The sequence below is a fragment of the Nelusetta ayraudi genome, unplaced genomic scaffold (genome assembly GCF_046127955.1).
Source record: "Nelusetta ayraudi isolate G7.1 ecotype Tasmania unplaced genomic scaffold, CSIRO-AGI_Nayr_v1 ptg000135l, whole genome shotgun sequence".
NCBI lineage: Eukaryota > Metazoa > Chordata > Actinopteri > Tetraodontiformes > Monacanthidae > Nelusetta > Nelusetta ayraudi.
Window position 1 is genome coordinate 19,015,991 of NW_027466185.1, and position 24,117 is coordinate 19,040,107.

The following is a 24,117-nucleotide window of genomic DNA, read 5'->3' on the forward strand; positions in this document are numbered from 1 at the left end:
ATTAGCTCTCATTCCACATGTGGGATGTGTAACAGCTCATCGGCGGCTTTTTATGTAACAGCAGCCTCGTCGAGCAGACGGAGCGCCGGACACAAAGCCGAGAGCGCCTGACTCAACTGTTGAGACCCGGAGAGCCACGAGAGAGGGAGAGAGAGAGAGAGAGAGAGAGAGAGAGAGAGAGAGAGAGAGAGAGAGAGCGGCCCACACCGCCACAACCCGGAGCGGTTAACAAAAAGCGCGGCGCTCTGGGGAGGTGCAGAACCGAAGGCCGACGCCGGCCACAGGACACAGAAAACATTCATGCCAATGTCTCCCAGCAGCGTTTGGTGATGGACACACAGTGTTCTACCACGATCACAGTGCGTCTGTCTTGAAACTCATCCTGTGATCGTTGCGGATCTTCAATGTATTCGAAAATCTTCTTCTAATTCGTGCTAAGTTGCTACCTTTGGCTGACCAATCAAGAAGAGAAATGCGCAAAAATGCCCCTTTCTTCAGAGAATTTTCTTGTGTTTCTTTCTTGTGTGACACAACCAAAACAATGAATTAAGGAAAGGGTGAAAATTGCACAAAATTACTGGTTACGACCAAGCCAAAGTTTTAGGAGATTAACTGTAATCCATCGGCAAATTACCTGAACCTGCAGCAGAATGAAGAAAGAGACACAGGTGTGGTGGCCTTGGCTCTTTAAGCCTGCGCACACTTGGAGGTAATCGCAAGAAATCAAGGCAGCCAAGAGAAGCAGTTTCAAGCAAAATACCGGCCTAGATTCTTGGTCTTTCATAACAGATGCATTTAGGTTATATGAAGCTCTGTTTTAGCATTTTTAACAAGAATTATTTGTATTTTGTGAATTTCTTTGTACTTTGTGAATAATTCTAAAATGTTATGCATTCATGATGTACATTTTGGAATAAATCGTGCCCCTGCAATCACATGGCAGAGGCTCTAAAGATGCGTTAAAACCTTGAATTGGTGTGAAGCTCAGTTGAAGCCCAAGTGAATAAAAGATAATTCTTCTCTGCGATTCTGTGCACAACCAGTCAGAACCGCGTTCACACGGTTTAAATCCGACACTCAGACCGAACCCACCTTTGCAATCTGGTCAAACTTGCCAAACAGTTCGTTCAGCATGTGCACCAGTTCTCCTGGGGAGCAGTCGCTGGCCAGCCTGGTGAAGCCCACGATGTCAGCGTACAGAATGCTGCGGGAAGGCGCAGACAGTGACACAAAGCAAAATTCAAAATGCGAAACAGACAAAGGCAGCACATTGCGAAAGGCGTAGGATTCACGCAGACGGGAGAAGCATTAACCTGTGAACACCAATGTGATTGTTTGGAAATTTAGATGAACACAGCCTTGTTTAGAAAACATTTTAAGCAGAAGCACTGAAAAGGTGAAGGCTACACAGGAAACATGACAGATAATAACAGTGGATGAAAATGCATTTGTCTTTCGTGTTATTGCGACAGTTTCCTCTGCATTGGTAGGGAAGAGTTTCCAAATGACACTTAAGTGGGACTAATTGTGAATGATCACTCTAATAATGCAAAACAACAACAACAGAAACTGTCATTCCTCATACACCTAAAACCTTTTTTTTTTTGGCTGTATTTGCTCCACTTTAGCATAGTTCATTTTAATTTATCAATCAAGCAATCAACCTTTATTTGTACAGCACTAAATCACATCTAAAGACGTCAATCAGAGGAAAAACCAACCGGGCCCCCAGAGCAAGGGAAGAAACCTGGAGCAGATCCAGACTCCAGAGGGTCAAAGGTCATCTGCTTATGACCAATTGGGGTTAGAAGGAAATACAAAAAATTCTCTAGCTGGCTTCAAACTGAGGCGTCTGAGTCTGTCCTTGGATTTGAGCTCTTTGTTCTTGGGGAGATGAGCGTCCTTACAGGATATATTATTATTGGAAGTATAACGGGCAGATTATCACGTTCTCGTACCCTCTTTGCTCTCTCTCTCTCCCTCACACACACACACACACAAACACACACACACACACCTGGGATCTCAGTGTGAAGGACCAGAGTGATATTGCTCATCCCGTAAAGCCTCGGCGTAACAGGAAGACGTAGTTTGGTGGTGGTGGGGGGGTCTGAGGAGAGGCTCTTGAGGTAAACCTGGATTTGTGCGAACATCGCCGATATGGGGAGATGGTTGGGGGGGGGGCGTTGAGGGCGCTGTGTTGCGAACAGAGGGCCCGTGTCGTGTGACAAAGTGACCTCGGAGCACAATGGAGGTGGATTAACGCAGAATTGAATTTGGCCGAGGCAGTGAGAGGGAAGCAGAGGAGGCGGTGGATGAGGAGAGAAGACGAGCAGATTAAAAGGGACGAGTGGCGGGGAGGCGATTCGGGATCCAAATCCAAACACCAGCGTCGAGGACCGGGGGGGACGACAGCAAGACGCAGGGGAGCACTCGAGCGGCGAGACAAGAGCCAAGGAAGCCATGGATGAAGAGGGAGGTGGGGTCCTCGCCTAGTGTTGTAGTCAAGACGGCACCAACCGAGACCAAGACATTAGCAAGACTAGAGAGTCTGGAGATCGAGGCCAGACCAAGACTTTATATATCAAGACAGAAAAAAATGACCAGTGTCTTTTTTAAATTCCAGTTTGCTTCTAAATGGAGCAGCAACATCTCTTTTCAGCAAGGTGTCTTTGAATAATGTTCTTTAACATTTTGCTGCTTATTTTGAACCACAAAAAAAAAAAAATTGCTCCATAAAATTAAATAAATAAATGAATTAGGAATAAGGGGGCAATGTGTCACTCTGGGTGTCACCAACAGAGTGTAAAACGGCAGCAGCTGGATTCTTTTCTGTTATTATCGTGTCGTGACGAGACCCTTAACACGTGGTCTGGAGACCAAGACCAATCTCCAGTACCACAACACTGCTACCCGACACCTACCTGACGTTGGTGTGCCGCTGCACATACAGGTTGTGGAAGTTGTTGGTGCTCTCCGTCCTGCCGAAGTTGGGCCCCTGCAGCCTCTGGATGATCTCAGCTTTCATCACCCGAGCGATGTGAGCCGGCAGCAGCGAGAGCAGCAAGCGCTCCTACGAGGCAGAGGAGGCAGAGGAGTCAAAGCACGTGGAAAAGAAAGAGAAAAACAACAACAAAAAGGCCAATAGCCGACGATGCTCCGTAGTAGAGTGAGTGTCGAGAAATTGAACATGTGAGAGCGATGATGTCAGACAAAAAAAAACGTGTTTTTTGTTTACCGAGTGTCTGGAGAATGCATGGACGAGGGCGAAACTGTTCAAAATATTTTGTGCTCAGGTAGCTGTTGGCATTAAGCACATTCACTTTATATAGTCAGGATTTATTTCCTTTTTTTAAATAAACATCGACAGAATTTCTGATAAAAAAAAAATTGGTAAAGGGCCCAAACTAAGCATTTGCAAAAGGGAGCAAAAACACAGAAGGTGATTGGAGAACTTTTTTAGTTCCAGTTCTTCGCATTTGACCTCAGATGTGGCACATAATGAAGTCTATTGTGTGAGGTGATAGGAAAATGGGGGGAGGCAAACAAAAGATCCATCACGTGCAGGTCTGGTCCGGCCGTGTGCGGTGGGTTGTAATTTAACGCCATCCACCAAAGGATGGAGGACGCTGTGTGTGTGTGTGTGTGTGTGTGTGTGTGTGTGTGTGTGTGTGTGTGTGTGTGTGTGCACCCGCACAAATGAGCCGGAGTGCAAAAGCTGCCTAAGGGGGTGTGACTCATAAATGTGTCTCGCAGCAAAGAGGGTCATTACATTGTTCACACACCACGGGCTCATTTCCTAAAACACAGCAGCAAATTAAGTGGAGAAAGGCGTCAGGGGTGTCTAAAAATAGAAGCCACCTCCCTCCCCCTCCCCCTTCTCCTCCCCCCCGGCTCTGCCCCACCCTCTGCCTCTTTATTTACCGATTGGCCGCCGTGGCAATAGGAACACTTGTAGGCCCCCTGAGAGATGCCAGGCGGCCGCTTGCGTCGCACGTCAGATGGATGAACTCCAGAGATGTGAACTCGGCCAGATTTTGGTTTTAGTCATTCGCTGGCATTTACACCACACGGACACTTGCTGTACAGTAATTATATTAGGAGCAGGGAATTTGGTCGGGTGAAACAGATGCACATGGGGGAAAATGGCGCGATGGCAATGATATGTTTCACGCCGGTAAGTACAACTTGTTTTTTTTTTTTTTTCTTATTTTTTTGAAAGAAAGAAAAAAAATCATCTCGCGGCCACTCAATGGATCAGCGGCAATAAATGTTTAATTTCATGTGTCATTTCCCTCGTCGCGGAGAACGGCTGATGTCAGGCCGGGGAGGCGAATGTCAAGCAAATGTCACCACATAATGCCTCTTTAGACACGAGCGACTCACCGTCACCTCAACCCGGGAAAAACGCTGGGAAGGAAAATATTGTCGCAGTCAGGCGGAGCAATTTTATCCCGACGCTCCGCTGCCTTCGGAGCCGAAGGAAAATCAGGAAAAGTGATGAACGTACAGAGAAAGACCAGGCCTCATAGGAACATTAACGTCATGGATTCAGCAAATTATATTGGGTAAATGTAAATGATTTCAATTTTGTAAATGCGCTGGCGTTCTTATTATAATTGAATAGACTGGAATATTTTAGGACTCCATTGGATGGCTTTTTTTAAAAAATATGCAGCCAGTCTTTATTTTGCAGTAAATGCAAAACTGGTTTGCTAACCTTTCACATCAGAGGCATCGCTGAGATTTCGGTTCTAAAATCTTGCACGCCCGCTTCGCTGTGCGTCGTCCTGAGTCTCAATCAGACTGCTCTCTTGTCGGCGAGAAGAGGAAATTAGAAAGCAGTTTCAGCGAGACTACTCGCTGCTCAAAACATTAGCATGGATGCTGTTCCAGAGGCAGTTCAATCAGAACTGGAGGTCATTTTTACTTTGGGAGAAAGAACAAAGAAGGTACTGGAAGGCGCCTCCACCGTTCCAGACTGACTCTGGGCCACGACTTTGATGAAAGTCGGCGGTGCGCCGCGGGGCAGCGCCGACTTTCCAGTTCCTCGAACCAAGAGCTAGCCTCCAGCGCTAGCTACCTGGATCGGGTGGCAGTAAAGAAATCGTAACGAGACGGGCAAAACGCTCGTCTCATCTCCGCCTCCCATCTCCGAAAACGCTTTATGGGCCTTTCACCAGATGGATTTGTGATGAGATAATTCCGAGGGATTTGGCAAACCTTCCATCTGACACTCAGCCAGAGCAATAAAGAGAGCAGCAACTCGACCAGAAGCCAAACCCGCAAAGGCTTGAAATTGAAAACATATGTTGCGATACAAAATGTGAAAAACAGTTTTTTATGAAACGCGATCAGAACTTTCCCCCCCCAACCCCTTTTCCGTACCTGTTGGTATTTCTCAAACTCCAGCTTGATGGGCGACTTGATGCAGTTGCAGGTGTCCTGGTAGGTCTGCCTGAGGGCCAGGTCCATCAGGTGCTTGTGGTACGCCCCCGCCAGGTTGCCGCAGGTGAAGATGATCACGTTAGCCAAGATCTGCGGCGGGGGAAAAAAACACCATAAAAAACAGAAGGTTGTAAAACAGAGAAAAAAATCAGTCGGTGACTCATGTTCCACGTATCCCTGCTGCTATTTTCCACCTGTGTACCCTCCACTTAAGCCCATCATTATTATCCAGTCGGAGCGGGTCAGAGCGCAACTCCCCCCCACCGCCCTTTAACACGACTCTGTCAACCCCGAGCGCTTTAAAAGGTGCCGTATCTCGGCGGGCGACTTCGTGTGTGTTTTATTGTTGCAGCAAATGTTCCGCCGGCCGTGTTTGCTTGCGTGTTCCACCGCTTGAGGCCCCGGGCATGTTCATATGCCTTTATTGACATTCGACGACTCTTTCTCATCTTTCCGCCCGTCAGTGTGTTTGCTGTGGCGGCTATTCTATTTGTGATACGGCGCTATTTGGCTATTTTTAGCAGTTTATCTGACTCCGGAGGCTCCGCTGCTGAGCGTGCTTTGCCTTATGTGGAGCAGTGAAGTCGATTTTTACAACCGTGCTCTTATTCAAATGTCGTACGTCATTTTAAATCGCCCGCCGAGTATCCTTAACAATCACGATAACGCGAAAGTACAAACATCATTTTCTTTTCATTTCAGTTGACTTCAAGAGCTCTCGGCCTTACCTGCCACACTAACGGCTCCAGTTCGGTCACTCTAGAGGCCAGGCAGATGCTGAGGGTGGCAGTGTGTGACAGGCAGGTGATGGCGCTGGCAAAGATGGCCCCTCTCATGGAGAAAGGCAGCATGGTGTAGACCACGAACACGATGAACAGGAAGAAGGACACCTGCAGACCAGGAAGAAGGGCGTCAACGCACACGCCAGCACTCTCAGTCTCATCTTCGGAGGGAAAGTGCGGATGCGGCAGCCTCAACAACATGATTGCTACCGTTATCCTCTGGCGAATGAAGGTGCAAAGTGAGGTAAAAGAAAGAGGTAAGAGCACAAGGAATCGTTTAAGCAATTTGTCAGTATGTTTTTTCGTCCTTTTAGTCACACGAAGCAGAAAAACGGGAGTAAACAGGGCTGTTACTCGCCTCTTGTACCATTTGTGCACTCAAAAGTGCACAAATGGTACAAGAGGCGAGTAAAGAATCTCTTCCTTCGGAACAGAGTTTCTCTCAGATGCACGTTTCCTCCGTGGTTACCCATCGATAGCTGGCGCCACGACCTCCTGCCTCGACCCCCTGCCTCGTCTCTGTCCACTTCCTCCCCCCCCCCCAGTCAGCGCAGCTCTTCCTGTTATGGTGGCCGCCGGGCCAGGAGAGGGTCAGTTTCAACTTGGGACGCCGGCGAACTTTGACCTTCCTGCCGGTCTGCTTACTTCCCGTGTCTCTCGGGTTCACTGAGCCGCTGCGCAAAACAGGAATCTGCAGGGAGTGACGGCTCAGGGGGTTAATCCCCCCCGACCCCGACATGTTGCCTTTTTTTTTTTTTTTTTGCAACACGTCTCGTTTGAATCACTGGAAAGGTGCAACAAAAACAGAGCTGATTCTTGTTATAACTACCATTATGATCGCCAGCGTGGGCCCACCCACTCACTTTTGCATGCTCTCCACAATCTACGCTAACGTTGAACAGTTTGGGGGTCGCTAACTCATTTCTGCATTGAACTCAATTATAACTGGTTTTATGAAATAATGATCTTGAACGCTCTGCGATGTCTCGTTAAAAGTGAATGAGAGAAGTGTGCAAAATTCTGTGGACACACGAAAAGTGCACTGCTTTAAAGAGCCTTAAATATAAATCACGATGATTTTTTTCTTTACTCTTTTATTGTTGAGCAAACACAACAAGGTGTGATTATAATACAAGGCTTTGTTTCAAAAATATTTTGCAATTTTAAAGCATTTATCTTCTGTAATGCCTATTACAATAATCACATTCAATTAAGACATTTAAGACAACAACTGTCAAAGCCATCCCATAATGTGTTCAGCACATCTGTACTGATTTCCGTGCCGGAGTCATGCTCTCAGAGCATTCCTCTAGATTGTTTTGTGAAGCTGCTTATAATGGAGTTCAATGCAGAAACGAGTCAGTGAGCCCAAACCTATCGAAGGGTCGTGTCTATGAATATTACAAACACTCCTGCAGGGAGACAGTTAGCGAGAAATGCTATCACTCCTAGCCATGACAACGTGATCAAGCAAAGCCAGAGGTTTTAAATACAGGACACAATAACTCGGTGGGATTCGTTGTCAGGCTGAATAAGACCGCTCGAGAGCAAGAAGTAGAAGGAAAAGGAAAGGGAGGCAGTTCTACACGCACACAGACGACGCAGGCAGCAATGTATTTGTTCCCTGACAGCTGACCCAATCCTCTGCTGACGACGGGCAGCAGGGCAGCGCAAGCACAAAAAGCCAGAGGCTCGTTCGGCGCTGGCCAAAACTTTCCTCCACAAGAGGCCGGGGGGGCCAATCTGGTGATGGGCGCTGACGTCAGAGCGAGTGTGCTGCACTGAATGTTGATTAGGATTTGAAATGACCTTCCTCATATTAACCCTGAGCTTCCAGATTGGAGAGAACCAAAAGAAAAAAAGGAGGAAAAGAAGAAGGAAACCAGCAGCGGGGCAGAGGTCCTGGGAGTGTGTGACGTCCAGTCTGGTAATATCGAGAATGGCAGTCCAATTTCAGGTGCATCACCTGCTTCAGTCTGCCACGCTGGGGCCGCCAGACACACTCCATCTTGGCGGCGCCTCAGTCTGAATCCTAATACAGCCCCCGGCGCCTCCAGACGGCAGCCGCAGCCGCCGCCGCCATCTCACTCCAGTTTCCTCACTGACTCGCTCCCTTGTCCTAAGTGCGTTTCAGCAGCAGCAGCACCGAGTCCATACCCGCTCGTCTCTGTGCGTTTGCAGAAAGGTGCGCGGCGTAAGCGTGCTTGAATATCCCCATCAAAAAGCTTTAGCGCTTCGCTAGCTCTTGTTCACAGTGGTAGGCCGCGGCATTTCACCCCGAAGCCATCAGTGACGTCGTATTTAGTCCACCCTAAATTGACACACCTCACAATACCCCAGTATGACACTAAGGTTGGAGAACCCATACAGAATCACAGCAACACATCACGTCAGCGTCGAGAAAAACTTTGTCACTGCAGTATTTAAATGACAATTGAGAGAAAGTAATTAAGGCCACTGAATCTGTCAAAACTTAGAAATTTGATTTTTCGATTTGATTTTTTGAAATTCTATTTTAAGGGATTCCTCAACAAGTTTTAAAAAGTTCACCAAAACTGCACTCTGTCAGCTTTGACTCTTGTCCAATAAACTGCGCATTGTCATCGATTCGTAGGAGAGACCAGCGAGACAATAATGAGAGAAACTATTGGGCTATTAAGTTATTTAACAATTGAACCTGTTGGCGCAGCTGCTGCACCAATGCGCCATGGTATTGACATTACAAATTGCAGATGATTCAGCAACTTAATCTTTACATTCTCCTTCAGCCATCGTGAGTTTGATCGATGGATGGATGGATGGATGGATGGATGGATGGATGGATGGATGGATGGATGGATGGATGGATGGATAGATAGATAGATAGATAGATAGATAGATAGATAGATGGATGGATGGATGGATGGATGGATGGATGGATAGATAGATACATAGATACATAGATGGATGGATGGATAGATAGATAGATAGATGGATGTCGTAGAGGCAACTGGATCCCCGGGTTGAGTTAAGTCTATCGGGTTTTCAGGCCTTACAAAACACAAAGTGCCTGGAATGTGATTGGATTAAAAACTCTACCTTAATATACAAAAATGAGAGCAACGCAACCAAGTGGATATTATATGCAGTGAAAAGAACTGACTATGGAAAATAACTTTATTATCATATCTAAGGTAAAATTTTACTTTTCTAAGTATGTTTAGTCCAGCAGAGAAGACCTTGCTGGCCCGGACGGCCCACCACTGATTATTTATAAAAGCATGTTAGCATCTGAGCCAAAATACCCTTATCCTGGTTTGGATCATACTGGGGATTTACTCAAAATCCCAGTTTCTGGTGACTGTATCTTATTTGTGCAGGTGCTTCGTCGATTCTGAGATTTTTACAGCCTAAACTGCAAGCAATTTTATTATTTTTTTTCAAAGGCGAGAAAAATCAGATGGCTGTGGCTTGTTGCCGGCTTAGCACTATTAAATGTCAACGCAGCGTTGCGGATAGAGCTTATCCACGGGGGCTTTGGAGCAACGGCTGAGGAGAGTGACATCAGATATTCAGCATGACTGTGGCCACCACCACGGGATGATGAGGTTCAAGCAGAGGCAGAGGCTGCTTATCCAATTTCCCATACATTTGTGGCACCGATCAAAATGTTTAGATCCGACTGCATATCGAAAAGTGTATCATCTTCCGGTATAAATATATATACAGTATATATTTATATATATATATACTGTATATACATATGTATATAAATGAAATCTTACAAAACCCAAAACCCCAGTCAGGGCCAGGGCACTAAAGTCCATGTAAACACAGTCCATCCCATACAGGTCAGAGCGACTGCGACTCGATTCCCGAGGCAGCAGGTGTGGAAGCCACGTTCAATGTGCCCGGTGGTTGGGAAGAGGAAAAAAAAAGCCGTGGCCTTCAGGGAAATTCAATAAAGGCTGGCCTAACAAAGGTGACGCTGCAGGGCTTTTACCCTCCGTGGGCGAAGTGTTGTCTTGAGCGCGGACAGACAGCAGAGAGAGACAGAGAGAGAGAGAAGAGACAAACACACAACAGCCGAGTGCGCTCGGATGTGACGAGGAGCAGCTGAGAGCGAGAGACGAGGGGCGAGACGGGCGCCACTTTTCCCACCGTCTGCTCCCCGCGCAGTCCTCGCCTCCTTTTCTTTTTTCAGGCCCGGCGCTGTTATGAGCTCCCTGTGCTCCATCAGACACGCTGTTCTCTCAGTAATCATAATCAATCCAAACCCACTGAGAGCAGCCTGCAAATCCCTGCTGCTGCTGCTGCTGCTGCTGCTGCTGCTGTGCCCCCTCCACACACACTGCTGCTCCCCAACTGCATCCCTCACTCCCAAACTTTGGATAGACAGATAGATAGACAGATAGATAGATAGATATGCGCTCTGTCTATGTGATGACATTTAAAAGAAAAAACAACAAAAACAAAGCAAATAAAAGCAATACCGATGCACCTACTTGCCATTTGCCATAACTTGTAAAATAATCCAACTGTCTTAATGTGAATATCTTGTTTGTTCCTTCTTAGTCTATCAATATTTTATTTCTTTATTTCTCCTCAATCAATTTTACCTCCATTCTTTTCTACTGCATTGTTGCTGTAATTATGCAAAATTCCCCAATGTGGGATTCGTCAAGGCTTCTTCTTCTAAACAAAGTGGAACAAGAACAAATGACTGGTTGGAGCACAGCTGGTGACTGTCTACAGGCAGACAGACAGCTAGACAGTTAGACAGACAGCTAGACAGTTAGATAAAATGTAGTATACATTACCATATGCATACATTATTATTAGCCTTCATGTATGCCCGTTGGGACATAACTACCAAGAAGAAATCCTAGCATCCATGCTTTAAATATTGCTTGAAAATTTCTCACTCCGAGGAGGAAGTGCAAAAAAATGCAAAAAATTTAGTGCGGTTGGGAAAGCGTGCTGGCTAACCTCACTGTTTCCCTACGCTAGATAACACACTCCTAGCCATGGAAGCACATTTTAATCGGGCCTCAGTGCTGCACCGTGCACTCTTGTGTGTGTGATGAAATTTGAAAAACGAACAAAAATCTAATACCTATGCACCTACACTCACTATTTGCCATCAATAAAGTAGAAGAAGAACAAATGGCTGACTGGACCACCGCTGGATAGATAGATAGACAGACAGACAGACAGACAGATAGATAGATAGATAGATAGATAGATAGATAGATAGATAGATAGATAGATAGACAGACATACAGATAGATAGATAGATAGATAGATAGATAGATAGATAGATAGATAGATAGACAGACATACAGATAGATAGATAGATAGATAGATAGATGGATAGATAGACAGACATACAGATAGATAGATAGATAGATAGATAGATAGATAGATAGATAGATAGATAGATAGATAGCGTGGTTAATAATAGATAATGGTTACACTCTCACAGGTGGCTTGGTGGTAAAAATATCCCAAACCCAGCAGAGGGAAGGATGTGAATGGGGTCAGCAGAGGATTGGATGGGGGGGGAACAAATTTGGGCAGGGCAAGGAGACGATGGCTAACAAGAGAGGAGGAGAAGGACTAGGAGGAGGCAGGTGGGGAAGCAGCAGAGAGAAAATGGGATGTGATGAATGGAGGTAGACAGGGCGCGAGCCGGAGAAAATAGGATTCCAGGGAGCCGGGAGAGAAAGAGCCGGCTGCTGCAAGCTCGTGTGTCCGCCGGGCCCCGACGCCCTCACCTCCAGCAACTCATCAGGCCAAATTAACACATGTCACACCAGGAATTAATCCTGGGGTCGGAGACGCACGCGGCACATGCGCACAGGGTCGTGCAAAGGTACGCACATGAAAGGCGGTTTGATCCTTTTTGGTCATGAATATTAACCGCATCCCGCAAGTGGAGCCGGCAGGTGCAGCGTGTCGGATTTCAGATGAGAGGAATATTTACTCGGTAAAGTTTTTGACAGATTTTGCCTGCCTTTCATAACACAAACAGAGGAGCTTTCATCCAAATTGTTTGCATCCTCTAAAGTGGAATTTGCAAGCATGGCAATTTGCAATCTTTCCTCTTTGCCCAGTGTCAGTCTCAAACCCAGGAACGCTTTAAAGGCCCCATTATTCTGCAGAAATGACTCCAACACTAAGTCTCTGGCCTGTCAGAGGATTCCCAACAAATCAGAAATGTGACCCCTTCACTTCCTGAGCATTGTCCGACTTTGAGAAAACATTTTTGGAAACACACAGTCAGCCCTTTGTGATGTCACAAACGCTCATGAGATCTCATTGATAACAACCTCAGCCAAGAGTTGAATTCTCTGTGTGATACTGTGTCAAGTGTGGGCTTTTTTATTCACCCTACACATGTGGAAGGTCCAAAAAAGCATCAAGGCTGGAGATCTAAGTCTATCTAGATACGGAAGCCAAGAACGGTCATGTCTGTGCACTGTTAGAAATACTTATTATTTGGTTATTTAGCCATTGCAATGTTTGTTTTGTCGATAACTAACCAATTAATTTTCGGTAACTTCTGTTTGCGAACAACGTCAACAATCACAGCGGCATCACTTCACCATCTCCTGTGTGGTTATAGCCGTGCTAGTTGCCTAACAGAAAGCCACAACCTAATACATCTGCCTGTGGTGGACCTTGATTGAAGTGCATCCTGATGCGCTGATCAATAATGCAATTGGCTGTTTTTCACCTTCCTGGTACATGCCTGGACCAGCGGGTGGCAGCACTTGAAGGCTGAAATCAGGACGATGGTGCTGACCGCCGCGCAACATCGGACTTGACAATCATCCCATGAAAACAAAGGACTTCCGTTACACTGAGTTCACAAAGTAAGTTAATTTGTGATCACGAGAAGGCAATCTTTGCTCCATCGAGATCATAAAATACTGAGCAATTGTCATGAGATAACAGTGCATCAGTATTTACTGATTAATGAAATGAAATAACTGGCGACTTGTGTCATAATTTCTCTGCCCGAAAAAAACGCTCGTCCCAGAGACGTCTCCAATCAGTCTCACCGTCATTAGCGTTGAGGACAGGCTGCGCGAGGAGGTGAGAAGTGAACTAGCGGTGGGCGGGGCTACGCAAACCGTCAATCAAATTGATCACATGCCCTATTAAGCCCAATTACACCTCAACACCAGGAAAAAGGTGGGAAGACCCAGGGCACACCGGAGGGACTACAGCTCTCGGCTGGCCTGGGAACACCTTGGGGTCCCACTGGATGATCTAGGAGGTGACTGGGGCCAGGGAAGTCTGGGTGTGTCTGCTGAGACTGCTGCCCCCGCGACCCGACTCCAGATAAAGCGGTAGAAGACGGATGGATGGATGGCCACGTCAACACAGACACCTGCACAGGTGTGTTTACCTGGTCCCAGGGGCTGAGTATCCCTCCGGAAAACATGAACAGGTAGCCCATGGTGACCAGACAGGCCCAGATGAGCAGGGAGAAGAGGCGGAGCATCCGCTTGAAGACCGACTCGATGCAGACGAGGATGAAGATGGACAGGAAGAGGAAGAGGGCGGCGGGGACTGTGATCAGGAACGTCAGGTGGTCCTCTGTATTCTGGGTGGAGAAAGAAGAAGAGGAAGAGGAAGAGGAGGAGGAGAAAGGGAGACGTCAAAACAGGAAGTAGCTTCCAGATTCAGAGCATCCGCGTGACACCCAGTCGCACAAACGTGGACACAGTGGGGATTTCTGCAGCAAAACGTCAACAACCCACACTCAGGTTGTCACCCCACACTTCCGTCCAAAGGTATCAACTATTCAAAGGCATCTGTGGAGGAAAACGTAGGTCCAGCCATCAGCTCGAAGCCTCTTGCTAAGAAACGAAACAAAACTAAACAGCTGTGGATTCCTGGTCAAAACGACGCTTTGTTGTACCTTTTACATGTTTCTGTAAGTAGAAGTGTTTAATTGGGGCAACTGGACTTGTTCACGTGATCTTGAAGATGGCAACAAACAGTCGCCCCAACTTCAACCTTCTACTTTCAGATGACCTGGATGACTGACAACCTTCACAGACAACCTGTTTGTGAGAAGCTGACAACACAATTATGGAAAAATAATGGATTTCTCGAGGAATTCCTGAGGAGGTCACTGGCAGGGTAGAGACAAATAACATGGTTAGCAGACATCGCTAAAGTGAACGTAGGATCAATGGGCCCTTGAGCAGCGTGCTCTGTACCATAGTGAGTGTGTGCTCCTTTGTTTAAGCAGGGGATGAACAGATGGGTAACACTGACGAGAATTTTTCTTGATGTTTAATTTTTTTTATGAAAAGGGCAGAAACGAAAGACACAAACACTGTCACAGACACTTGGGGGGGGGGGGAGGAAAGAAGGCAGAGAGACGGGCAGACAGTCTGAGTCCAGAGAATGTGCCGCTGCATCACTTCTCACCTCACACTGTCAGAGTCAGCATTTAGAAGCTGTCAACACGCACGCGCGCGCACACACACACACACACACACACACACACAGACCTTTCCCCTCCCACCACCTCACCACTCGGCAGATTAAATTTGTGGCCACGAGCCGCTCTGGAGAACTCTTCAACACCCAATATATACATATACAATATTGGCACGCTGGAGCTGCTATGTTTATGAGCATGTGTTGCTAATAAAAGTGACTTTTAGCATTAGGTACGAAAGTGTATACGTAATTTTACGTGTAAAATACGCGACAATGACTTGAGAGACGTATTTGTTTCAGCTTCGTCGCTCAAGGCCAGTGAGAGGTTTTTAATAGACTGCCGGAAATTGCAAGGGCCTAAATGTATTTCCTGCTCTTATAATACGAGCCAATTCAATTTCTAATCAAATCGCAGAGCTTTTTTCCCCCACTCGCATGCTGTCTAGCAAGGCCCGGGAGGATGTACACCCCATACAGGTAATTAATTAATTAAGAAAGATAGAAAATGGCTGATTGTGTGTGGCTGAGTGAGTGTGAATATCAATGTGAGTCAGACGGAGGCAGAAAATCCTGAGATATTGGAAAAGGTGAGAGAAATTTTGACAAAATAAATAAATAAATAAAAAACTGAGTGCACAATCCTGTCATGCTGCTGTCAGAATTTTTCGAGAAAAATATCATTTTCTGTGTAGGAAGCAGGAAAAGTTACAAAATGCAATTTGCTTATCTGCCTCAATGCAATGTCATCACGGTGTTGCAGCAGAGCAAAAAAAAAACAAAAAAACCCAAAAACCCTCAAGCTCAAGTTTCGAAACAAGCGCCTCTGCTGTTTGGCAAAGTTTTCCGGGAAGTTAAACTCACCCCTGTCGTAACCACTGTGATCAATTATCATCGCTAATCATAAGGAAAACTCTCATTGTCTAATCAAGTGTTTCATCCAAGCACTTTCTTTCCCTTTGGCACATTCATTACCGTAGCGTCGGTTTATCCTACACGACCGAGTTCTTTGAAATTGACGGACAAATCTGCCTATGTGATGCAAAAATACAAAAAAATGCGCTCCGGGGCAAAAGAAGGAAATGCAAATGTTTTCCGCCCGAGTCGGTCTAAAATTTCCTCTAATCTTGACCCTTTTTCGGCGATGTGTAATTTGCGAAACGCGGGCCAAGACCCCCCCCCCCATCATCAATTTCTCGCCAAGAGGACTGAGCAGCCCACATCCGCCAACTTTTTACAGCAAATTATCCAAAGTCAAAACCATAGGCCGGCGGCTGCAAAGTGTAAAAATGCAGCAAGCCGCCGGTCTGATTAGACGTCGGCCCCTTTCATGTTCCCCCGCACAACGGGCGTCAGTGTGGGCGCACAGAAATGTGTTTGGCTCTGCCGTCAGGCCGCCCGGGCTGCTTTTTTTATGCAACAGAACGATGCGGCACTCTCAGCCCTGGGATGAGGATGATGATGATGATGATGATGATGATGATTTTTCACTTTATCGACTGGAGTGGCTTGTTGGAAACGGCAGGAACAGTTTGGCCACATCACAAAGCAGGAGGAGAGCTTTACTGGGTTTTTGTTGTTGTTGTTGCTGCTGCTGCTGCTGCTGCTTGTGTGTGTGTGTGTCAGAGTTGCAGAGGTAGTATGACTCAGGGTCTGGCGAGAGGATCCCGAGGGGAAGCTGCTGACGCCACGGCTGCTGTACAGTCGGAGCCGAGCGTCGTGATGAATCCCAATTAGGGACGATGAAGGCGGCCGAGGAGTACGGAACACTGGTAGTGCACCTGAGTGGCCGTTAGAAGGCAAAAGTCCGTCCATTCATTTTCAAAACCTGCTTTTACCCGAACTCATGGTTGCGGGGGTCTGCTGGAGCCTCACCCAGCTGTCATAGGACGAAGGCAGGGTGAGACCCTGGACAAGTCGCCAGTTCATTCGAGGGGCCACACCAGCTGCGTTTCCATTACAGTTTTTTGCAAAATAAAAGCAACATTTCTAAAAATTTCCACAATTGCGATTTGCAGGCGTTTCCATTGAATGGTGTGAAACGCATAAGCCGTAATTCTCCTAAAATCTCGTCCCCGTGAGATTTACGAGGATTACGTTTGTTGTTTGTTTGTTTGCTGTCAAGAATGGTTGTTATATTTTTCTCCGTGATTACTTCTAAAAGACATTCTGTCTCCTCCTCCGTCCAAACATAACGCGCCATTTTCACTTGAAGCGAACTGGCCACGTGACCCCATACGTTACGTCTGGTGACGTGTAAATGCGAAAAAAGTCTTTCCGTGACACTTTTGCGATATTCCTCTATGTGGATACATTTGAAAAACCTCCTAATGAGAGCATTGAAACCTTTGAGCCGTATTTGAGAGGTTTTTCGCAGTTTAGGTGTTTCCATGACCACTTTTTTATTGCGATATTTAGGTTTTGCGCAATTCTAGGGGTCACAGAAACCCAGCTATAGAGACAGACAGCCATTCGCTGTCATACACACACCTAGGGTGTTGGTGTTGTAGATGTTCCAACGGACTGTGGGGGGAAGCCAGAGAACCCGGGGAGAACCCACGCAGACACGGGGAGAATAAGCAAACTCCACACAGGAAGGTCCCAGGCATCGAACCCACAACCTTCTTACGAACCAACGCGCCACCGTGTCGCCCACGGGGCAACCAGCATGTACAAACAGGTTACAGAAAAAAAAGACAATTTTTTAAAAATATAATGTTATTTTGCAGCCGGGGGGCAAAGAGGGAGGAGCTTTTGCACACTTTTCTATTTTTAATCGAGGTGCCCATTTAATCCCGTTAAAATCCCCCTTCGAAAACCTTTTAAAGGCAACTCCCTCGACACGGCACAAAGAACGGGAGCCGAGCCTGTCTGCTGTAATACGCTGCATTGTCATCTAGAACAATTATTTTCTTTTTTTTTTTTTTTAGCTCTGTCTGGTTTATGTAGCTATTATATTGAAGGGCAGGAGGAGGGGAGAGGGGGGAGAGGGGGAGTTTGGGCGTTGGGTGGCGAGGGCGGGCACACGCGGAAGCAGATACAGCACATACAGATTGAAAAAAAAAAAGCATTAATTATTGGTGGGGGCGAGCCGAAATACGTCCCCGTCCGAAAGTTCAGAGACGAGGTGAGGGAAGCAAAGAACCCCACGCTGAATATTTATGGCCTGGCCATTTATTTTATTTTTCAGCCTTCCAATGTCTACCCCATCAGACAAAACACAATTTAAGAGAGCAGAGGTGGCTCCCTGCCTGGTTATGACTGTCACCAGTAATCAAGGAGTGCTGAGCGAAGTGCTTTGTTTGCAGCAGGGAAATAAAAAAATAATAGTATCCTCTGTGCAAACAAGGTGATTGATGGGTGGCGATGAGCACCTTTAAGGTTACTTTTGAGTGCGGTGGGTTGTTCATCTTTGCAGTAAGCCCTTTCAAAGCAGACTCTGAAACATATTTTCTAATGACAGTGAGATTCTGTTGATGTTTTATTAGCTTCCTGCGAAAACTGATGCTTTGGTCGGGCCATAAAGACAAGGCGGCCTCACGTGCAGGCTTAAGTAGACGCAATGGAAACAGTCATTTCGCATGATAAGGGACTTTCCTTTGGGGGAAATTCCTGACACAAAGCATATGATACTTCCAAAGTTTATTACAGGCTAAGGAGCAATTCATTTGTCCGCTCTTCATAAGGCACTGCATGCTCTCCTCATCATCGCTAGATGTATAGGACAATAATCTGACGAAAGAGAAGAATCCAGGTGCTCGCAGGCCACGGTAGTTCACTGGCAAGCTCGGGAGAGGGAAGGTACAGAGTCCCAAAGGGGACTTAAGTGAGAGAGTTGTGCAATTTAAAATGTAACCACTCGATGTTGCTGTTTCTTCTTAAAAATCTCCAAAAATTACACACTTGACCTTGAACTGGGTTAATATTACAACAATGTATTGAGACCTGCTCTCTATCTAAGCCCCAAATCGCACCAAAAGTGGCGACTCGATCGGTTCAAGCGAGGATTTCGAGATCGGTAAAATGCAGGTATTTAAAGTATACCCACATTTTCTTCATCATAGTCCATAGTTTATTTGACAGCCAAACTTAACAGTGTTGAAGCTGATACGTCATGTTGACATCCTACAGTAAAAGACAGAGGCACACATAAAAACAAAATGCAGCACGTTGTAAACGTGAAAGTCAACCACTGACTTCCTGCCTGAACGATTCTACCTGCTGCCATTGACACGGTCTCGACGTGTGAAGCGTGAAAAATAGAACAGCCGCGTATTTTTCCAAAGTGCCGTTGTTTCACGCTTCTGAGACGCTTCTGGGACGCTTCTGAAACGCGCCCGCGCCGCCCCCTGGTGGGAACTTGCACACTGACTTCAATGACCACGATCTGCTATGGAACCACAACCGCGCAGCGGACGCTTTGGTGTGAATCAGGGGTTATCAGTTATTCCAAAGCTCCTCCCCAAACAGGGAAATTCCTGGTCTTTAGTTCCTCGATCATCATTATCATTGCATCAAAGTGAAAGAGAAGCATGAACTTCAGAGGGAAATGTTGTTACCGTGATGGCATCATCACAGGACGTCAAGAGTTTTGAGGTCATTACGGGACGTTGGAATGGACCTGCCTTAGAGTGCTGCCGAACCTATTCGTAACACTTCCGATATGTGTTTACAAGCGCGGGCCCGGCAACAAACATTTAATTGGACAGCTGCTCAGGCGCTCAGCGCGTTGTTTCTCTCATCTTGTTTTGTCGCCGCCCCTTCCTCTGTTCTGCGTTCCGGCTGTTCGGCCTCTGGGTCAAAGATCAAGGCGGGGAAACTGCGGAGCAAATGTAACGCTCTGGAGCTCCGTGGGGATTTGACTGGAGGGTGGTTTTTGAAAAATAAACACCAGCCGAAAATAGATCACCTACCTGTGTGTTTTCAAGTCAAATATAATCCATGAATGGCTCTTGTGAACATGTGAACCAAATGATTGAGAGCCTCCACAGCGTGGAGCTTCTGAACTGAATAACTTTAGATCAGAAAAAAATAAATAAAACTTCATTACTCATTGGGAAAATAACTGCTAATAATTCTATAACACTAATAGCATTAGATCAAAAGATAAGCCTAAAATGTGAAACTTGAAGTCAGCTAAGTCATCAGTAACCAACTTAGAAAGTGTTTTACCATGAAGGTCTCAGACAAAGCAGTTCTGAGTTCTCTCCTCAAATTGAACCAGGCAAAAACCTACACTGGAACTGACTTGGGCAGCACGGCGCACAGCTATTTGCTCAAAGAGAGCGGTAGAACAGAAGAACATGAGGAGTCTTGTCGAGTCAAAAGGTTTTTGCAGCCAGAGACTTAAAAAAAAACGTTGCACACAACGAAAACTGAGCAACGAAGCAGGTTAATGAAAAATTCAGTGATGCAATCCATAAAAATAACAATGCCGTCTTAAGAAAAATTCAACATCACACTGGCAGCTCCTCTATTGACCCAGAGTCCAAGGTCCAAGGCTTATCCACCCCTTTTCAAATCGATGACGCCTTTGAGAAACACCAAGGATAATCATTTTCCTCGGCAGGAATACGCAGATAAACCCCCGGGCGGAAATCAGAGACTTCCTCGGCCAAAACCAAAACAACACAAACAAGCGTGCGCGGAACGGGTGGAGTCGGCATCTCAAGGGGAAAAAAAGAAAAAGGAAAAACTGCACTCTGTCCCTGATTTGAGGAGGAAGATAAAAGAGCGCAGTCATTTTGGGAGCATTAGCGGCGCTTTGCTCGGGTTTCTGTCAGCTCTCTGATAAAGCCGGACCACTTACAACAACATCCTCCACCGCCCCCACCACTCCCCCACCCCCAACCCACTCCGCCGGCCCCTGCTACTCCCAATCCCAGCCTCTATTTATTCCTGCCATTCTTTTTCCCCCCTCACCATTCTTCTCGCGCTAATAAATACAACGTGCCTCGCCGACGGCCGACAGGTCTGTGATGTTTTACAAATTGGAAAAAAAAAAAGGAGGGAGGTTGTTTTTTTTTTCTTCCATTCTCTTCGAGAATGATGGGAAATTATTACAAGAGATTGCAACCTAACTCGGCCGAGACACGTCTTGTTGAGGGGTAGGGGGAAGAGGGTCCCAGAAGAAGTAAAAAGAAGCCGACAGATTAAATCGACTGGGCCGCCAACCGACGGGATTTATCGATTTGCCGCGATCGCGAGGTGGGGGAGAGAGGTTGAGTTCGGCCGCGGCTCTCCAGGGAGCGAGCCAGTTACGGAGTTCAGTCGGTGCGAGCGGGACTTGGTGAGAGCGCGAGGGGAGTGGACGAGGCCGCGGGATCACACGGCGATCTTTTCTGAAACATCAACCACGAGTGGGCGTCCTTTTGTGAGGCTGTCACATGATGAAGGCAAAAAAAAAACAAACCCCAACAACAACAACACAAAAGCGGCACTTTACGAAACAATGGCTCGCGTTTGCGGTCGAGTGTTTTCTGGCCAAAGCAATGTTTTTAACTCGACAAAAACACCGACGCCCACGCAGCTGCCAGCCGTCCCAACTCCCGTCCCGCTCTTCAGCCACTCGGCAATGTGGTTTTTTTAAAGTGCCGCTTGATGGCCTCGCAATGCTGTTGCGTGCACGCACAAACACACACACACACACACACACACACACACACACACACACAGACACGCAAAGACCCCGGTTCCATTGAGCCCGGCGCTTTCACTCAAACGGATTATTTCTACTCACAGTTGAACACGGAGGCCTCTAACTTGAGGAGAATATGGCTTGCAGTGATGCTCCCCACTGCGCCACCAAGTCAATGGGGGCCATTCTCGCTTTGACTGATTCAATTATGTGTTGAAATACATCAAGGAAGTGCACTTGAGTCATGTCACACGACCACAGAGAAGATTTATGAACAGAACGATGGCTGTTGAAGAGAACAGATATTATATTCAAAGGAGGAGCTTTAGCACGAGCGTTTTGTTTGCACTCTCTGCAGCCCCGACGGAAAGACTTTCAAGTCTTGAGTTTCAGGGTTTTCATCTCTTTCGTCTATCTATCAAAGCACACTGAAGTCTGCTGTCCTCTTGCCATTCTACAATATGAAAAAGATTCAAAACTAGACACATTTGGAGGGTTGGGGGGGGGGGGGGTTGCTTCTTTTTTTTAACAGTACTGGCCCCAGCATTCTGCAATATTTCATTTAGCAATGTTTTTATCAATGGTTTTTTAAGCGTTATGTGACTCAAGCAAGAAATTTCCGCCACCGAAAACCAAAAAAGAGTTCCCGCACACATGGCCAACTTGCAGAATTTATCGCGACGTTTCAGTGCTAAACCGTTTTCAAGCAAATGTTTGCGCCGACACAGGCCATCTTAAATAGGAGTGGCTGTGTGACACCAACCAATCACTTTCCCACATTCTAAGTATAGAGAACTTAAACATTTAATGTCAACAATATCAAAATGCGGGACTTTTGTTTAATTTGGACTTAATTGTCACCCTCCGACGCACCTGCCGAGGAAATAGATATGCCAAGATTTCTGATGCTCCGCCTCTGAGAAATCGGACGCTAAAAATGCCCACATCTGGACGCCGTCCCCTTTGTGATGTCACAACGGGCGCTTAAATCCCTCCCACACCCTCTGAGATCCCCCCAAGTGGCAAGTTTTTCACACGGGGTTGCAAACACAGGGCTAACAGATATGTCGATTTCCAGAGACAGTTGAATTGAACAAAAGCGTTTTTTCTCTCTCGGATGATTCACAACACGGGGACCACCGGAACACAGGATGAAAAATAAAGATCAGGAAATGGGACCTTTAAAAACTGAAAAAAAAATAGAAAAAGTTTTCAGTTTTTTTTTCTCATCATTGATATTGCAGCTGCAATTATTCTTTTATCAAATCCAAACTAATGATTTTCAGGGATGGGTAAACTTTCCAACATCACAGCACTCGCTCCCTCACTCACCAGCCCCGAAGCGAAGAACACGGCCAGCAGCGCCAGGCAGGTTCCCATGACGATCAGCAGCAGGAAGACGATGAGCGGATGCTGCTGGCTCATCCTGTAGTAGGACTCGTACAGCCAGTCCTGGGGCTTCCCGCCGTCGGCGCACACCTCCCCCCCCTGGAAGCCCGGGAAGCCGTCCCCAGCGCCCTCGGGCCCCTCGGCTGCCTCGGCGCCATCGCTCTTCTCCAGCAGGTAGCGTCCGCGGGTCCACAGAGCCTCCTGCCACATGAAGGAAGCTGCCTTCAGGAGGAGCGTCCCCGCTTCTTCTGTGACTGAGGGGGGTGAGGACGGAGGCTTTCTCCCCCCCTGAGCGCTTCAGATTCCTTCTCCTCGCCCCCTCCCTCCTTCTCTTCCTTTTCTACTTCTTGCTTTTAAAAAAAAAAAAAAAAAAAAAAGTTTTGCTCAGCTGTGCAGGAGAGGCGGACGGCGAAGGAAGGGGGCAGTCAACTTCTTGCCTTCCCTCGCATCGTCTCTGAAGTCGCTGGACGGTGTGACAACCCCCTTCTTCCCTTCACCCTCAGAGAAGGTGCGCTGCTTGGCCAGCGGAGCTGCTCCGACCTCCCTTCCTCCTGCTCCTCCTCCTCCTCCTCCTCCTCTTGCTCGGCTGGCTGACGTGTGGTCGGGCAGCCTGCGCTCACCGCTCTGCGCCGGGGCTGCGACGAGGCAACATGCTACCCTGCTGAGGTGCAGATGAGGACTGAGGGAGAGGGAGGGAGAAAGGGAGAGAGAGTGTTTAACTGGGAGGGGAGAAGTGAAAGGAGAGAGGGTGTGTGCCGGGGAGAGAGAGCGAACTGTGTGTGTGTGTGTGTGTGTGTGTGTAAGAGAGAGAGAGAGTGAGAGAGAGAGAGTGTGTGTGCGTGCGCTTGTGCGCTGCACCTATCGGCGCGAGAGGAAATGTGAGAATATGAGAGAAGAAAAATATGTGAGATTAGCTAATGTGGAAACTGTTGCATGACTAAGGACTGTGTGTGTGTGTGTGTGTGTGTGAGCGTGTATGTGTGTGTGTGTGTTTGCGTAGAAAGTGGAGGAAAATTTTGCAGGAGAGGTACAGGAGACTGTGAAACTGGCAGAAGACAGGAGAAAGAAAAAGTGTGTGTGTGCGTGTGTGTGCGTGTGCGTGCGTGTGCGTGCGTGTGTGTGCGCGTGTGTGTGCGTGTGCATGTGTGTGCATGTCTGTGCATGTGTGTCTGACACGCACATGCGCAAGTGACTGGGTGAGAAAGGGGCTCCAACAGCTGTGCGAAGCCAAGAGGAGCAGCAGAGTGTGGCAGGAGAAGTGAAATGCCATCCAGCAGTCGGCCGGGGACGAGTGCAGAAGGAAGACAAACGAGAAAAACACTCGCACACGCTGATGGACGAGGAAAAAAGAACAAGTCAGGAAGGAGAAAGACCTCAGGAGAGGAGGAGAGCGAGAGGTCGGGGCCCCGAGTCAGGGGC

The 24,117-nt window shown here is 47.1% G+C and overlaps 1 protein-coding gene across 4 annotated transcripts in view; it reads right to left on the reverse strand.

Moving 5' to 3' along the window:
• Positions 1-23,384, reverse strand: part of adcy2b (adenylate cyclase 2b (brain)) — a 46,197-nt gene extending 22,813 nt beyond the window's left edge. For 2 of the 4 annotated variants that reach the window (XM_076012061.1, XM_076012059.1), the window contains exons 1-6: positions 22,642-23,383; positions 13,627-13,824; positions 6,177-6,338; positions 5,389-5,538; positions 2,925-3,073; positions 1,093-1,204 (exon numbers count right to left, since the gene is read on the reverse strand). In XM_076012061.1, the coding sequence (XP_075868176.1) occupies positions 1,093-1,204; positions 2,925-3,073; positions 5,389-5,538; positions 6,177-6,338; positions 13,627-13,824; positions 22,642-22,908 (1,038 nt within the window). In that variant the 5' untranslated portion in view covers positions 22,909-23,383. Of the gene's footprint in view, positions 1-1,092; positions 1,205-2,924; positions 3,074-5,388; positions 5,539-6,176; positions 6,339-13,626; positions 13,825-22,641 lie in introns of all 4 variants that reach the window. The other 2 variants (XM_076012060.1, XM_076012062.1) reach the window with 2 other exon arrangements.
• Between the last annotated feature and the right edge of the window lie 733 nt (positions 23,385-24,117).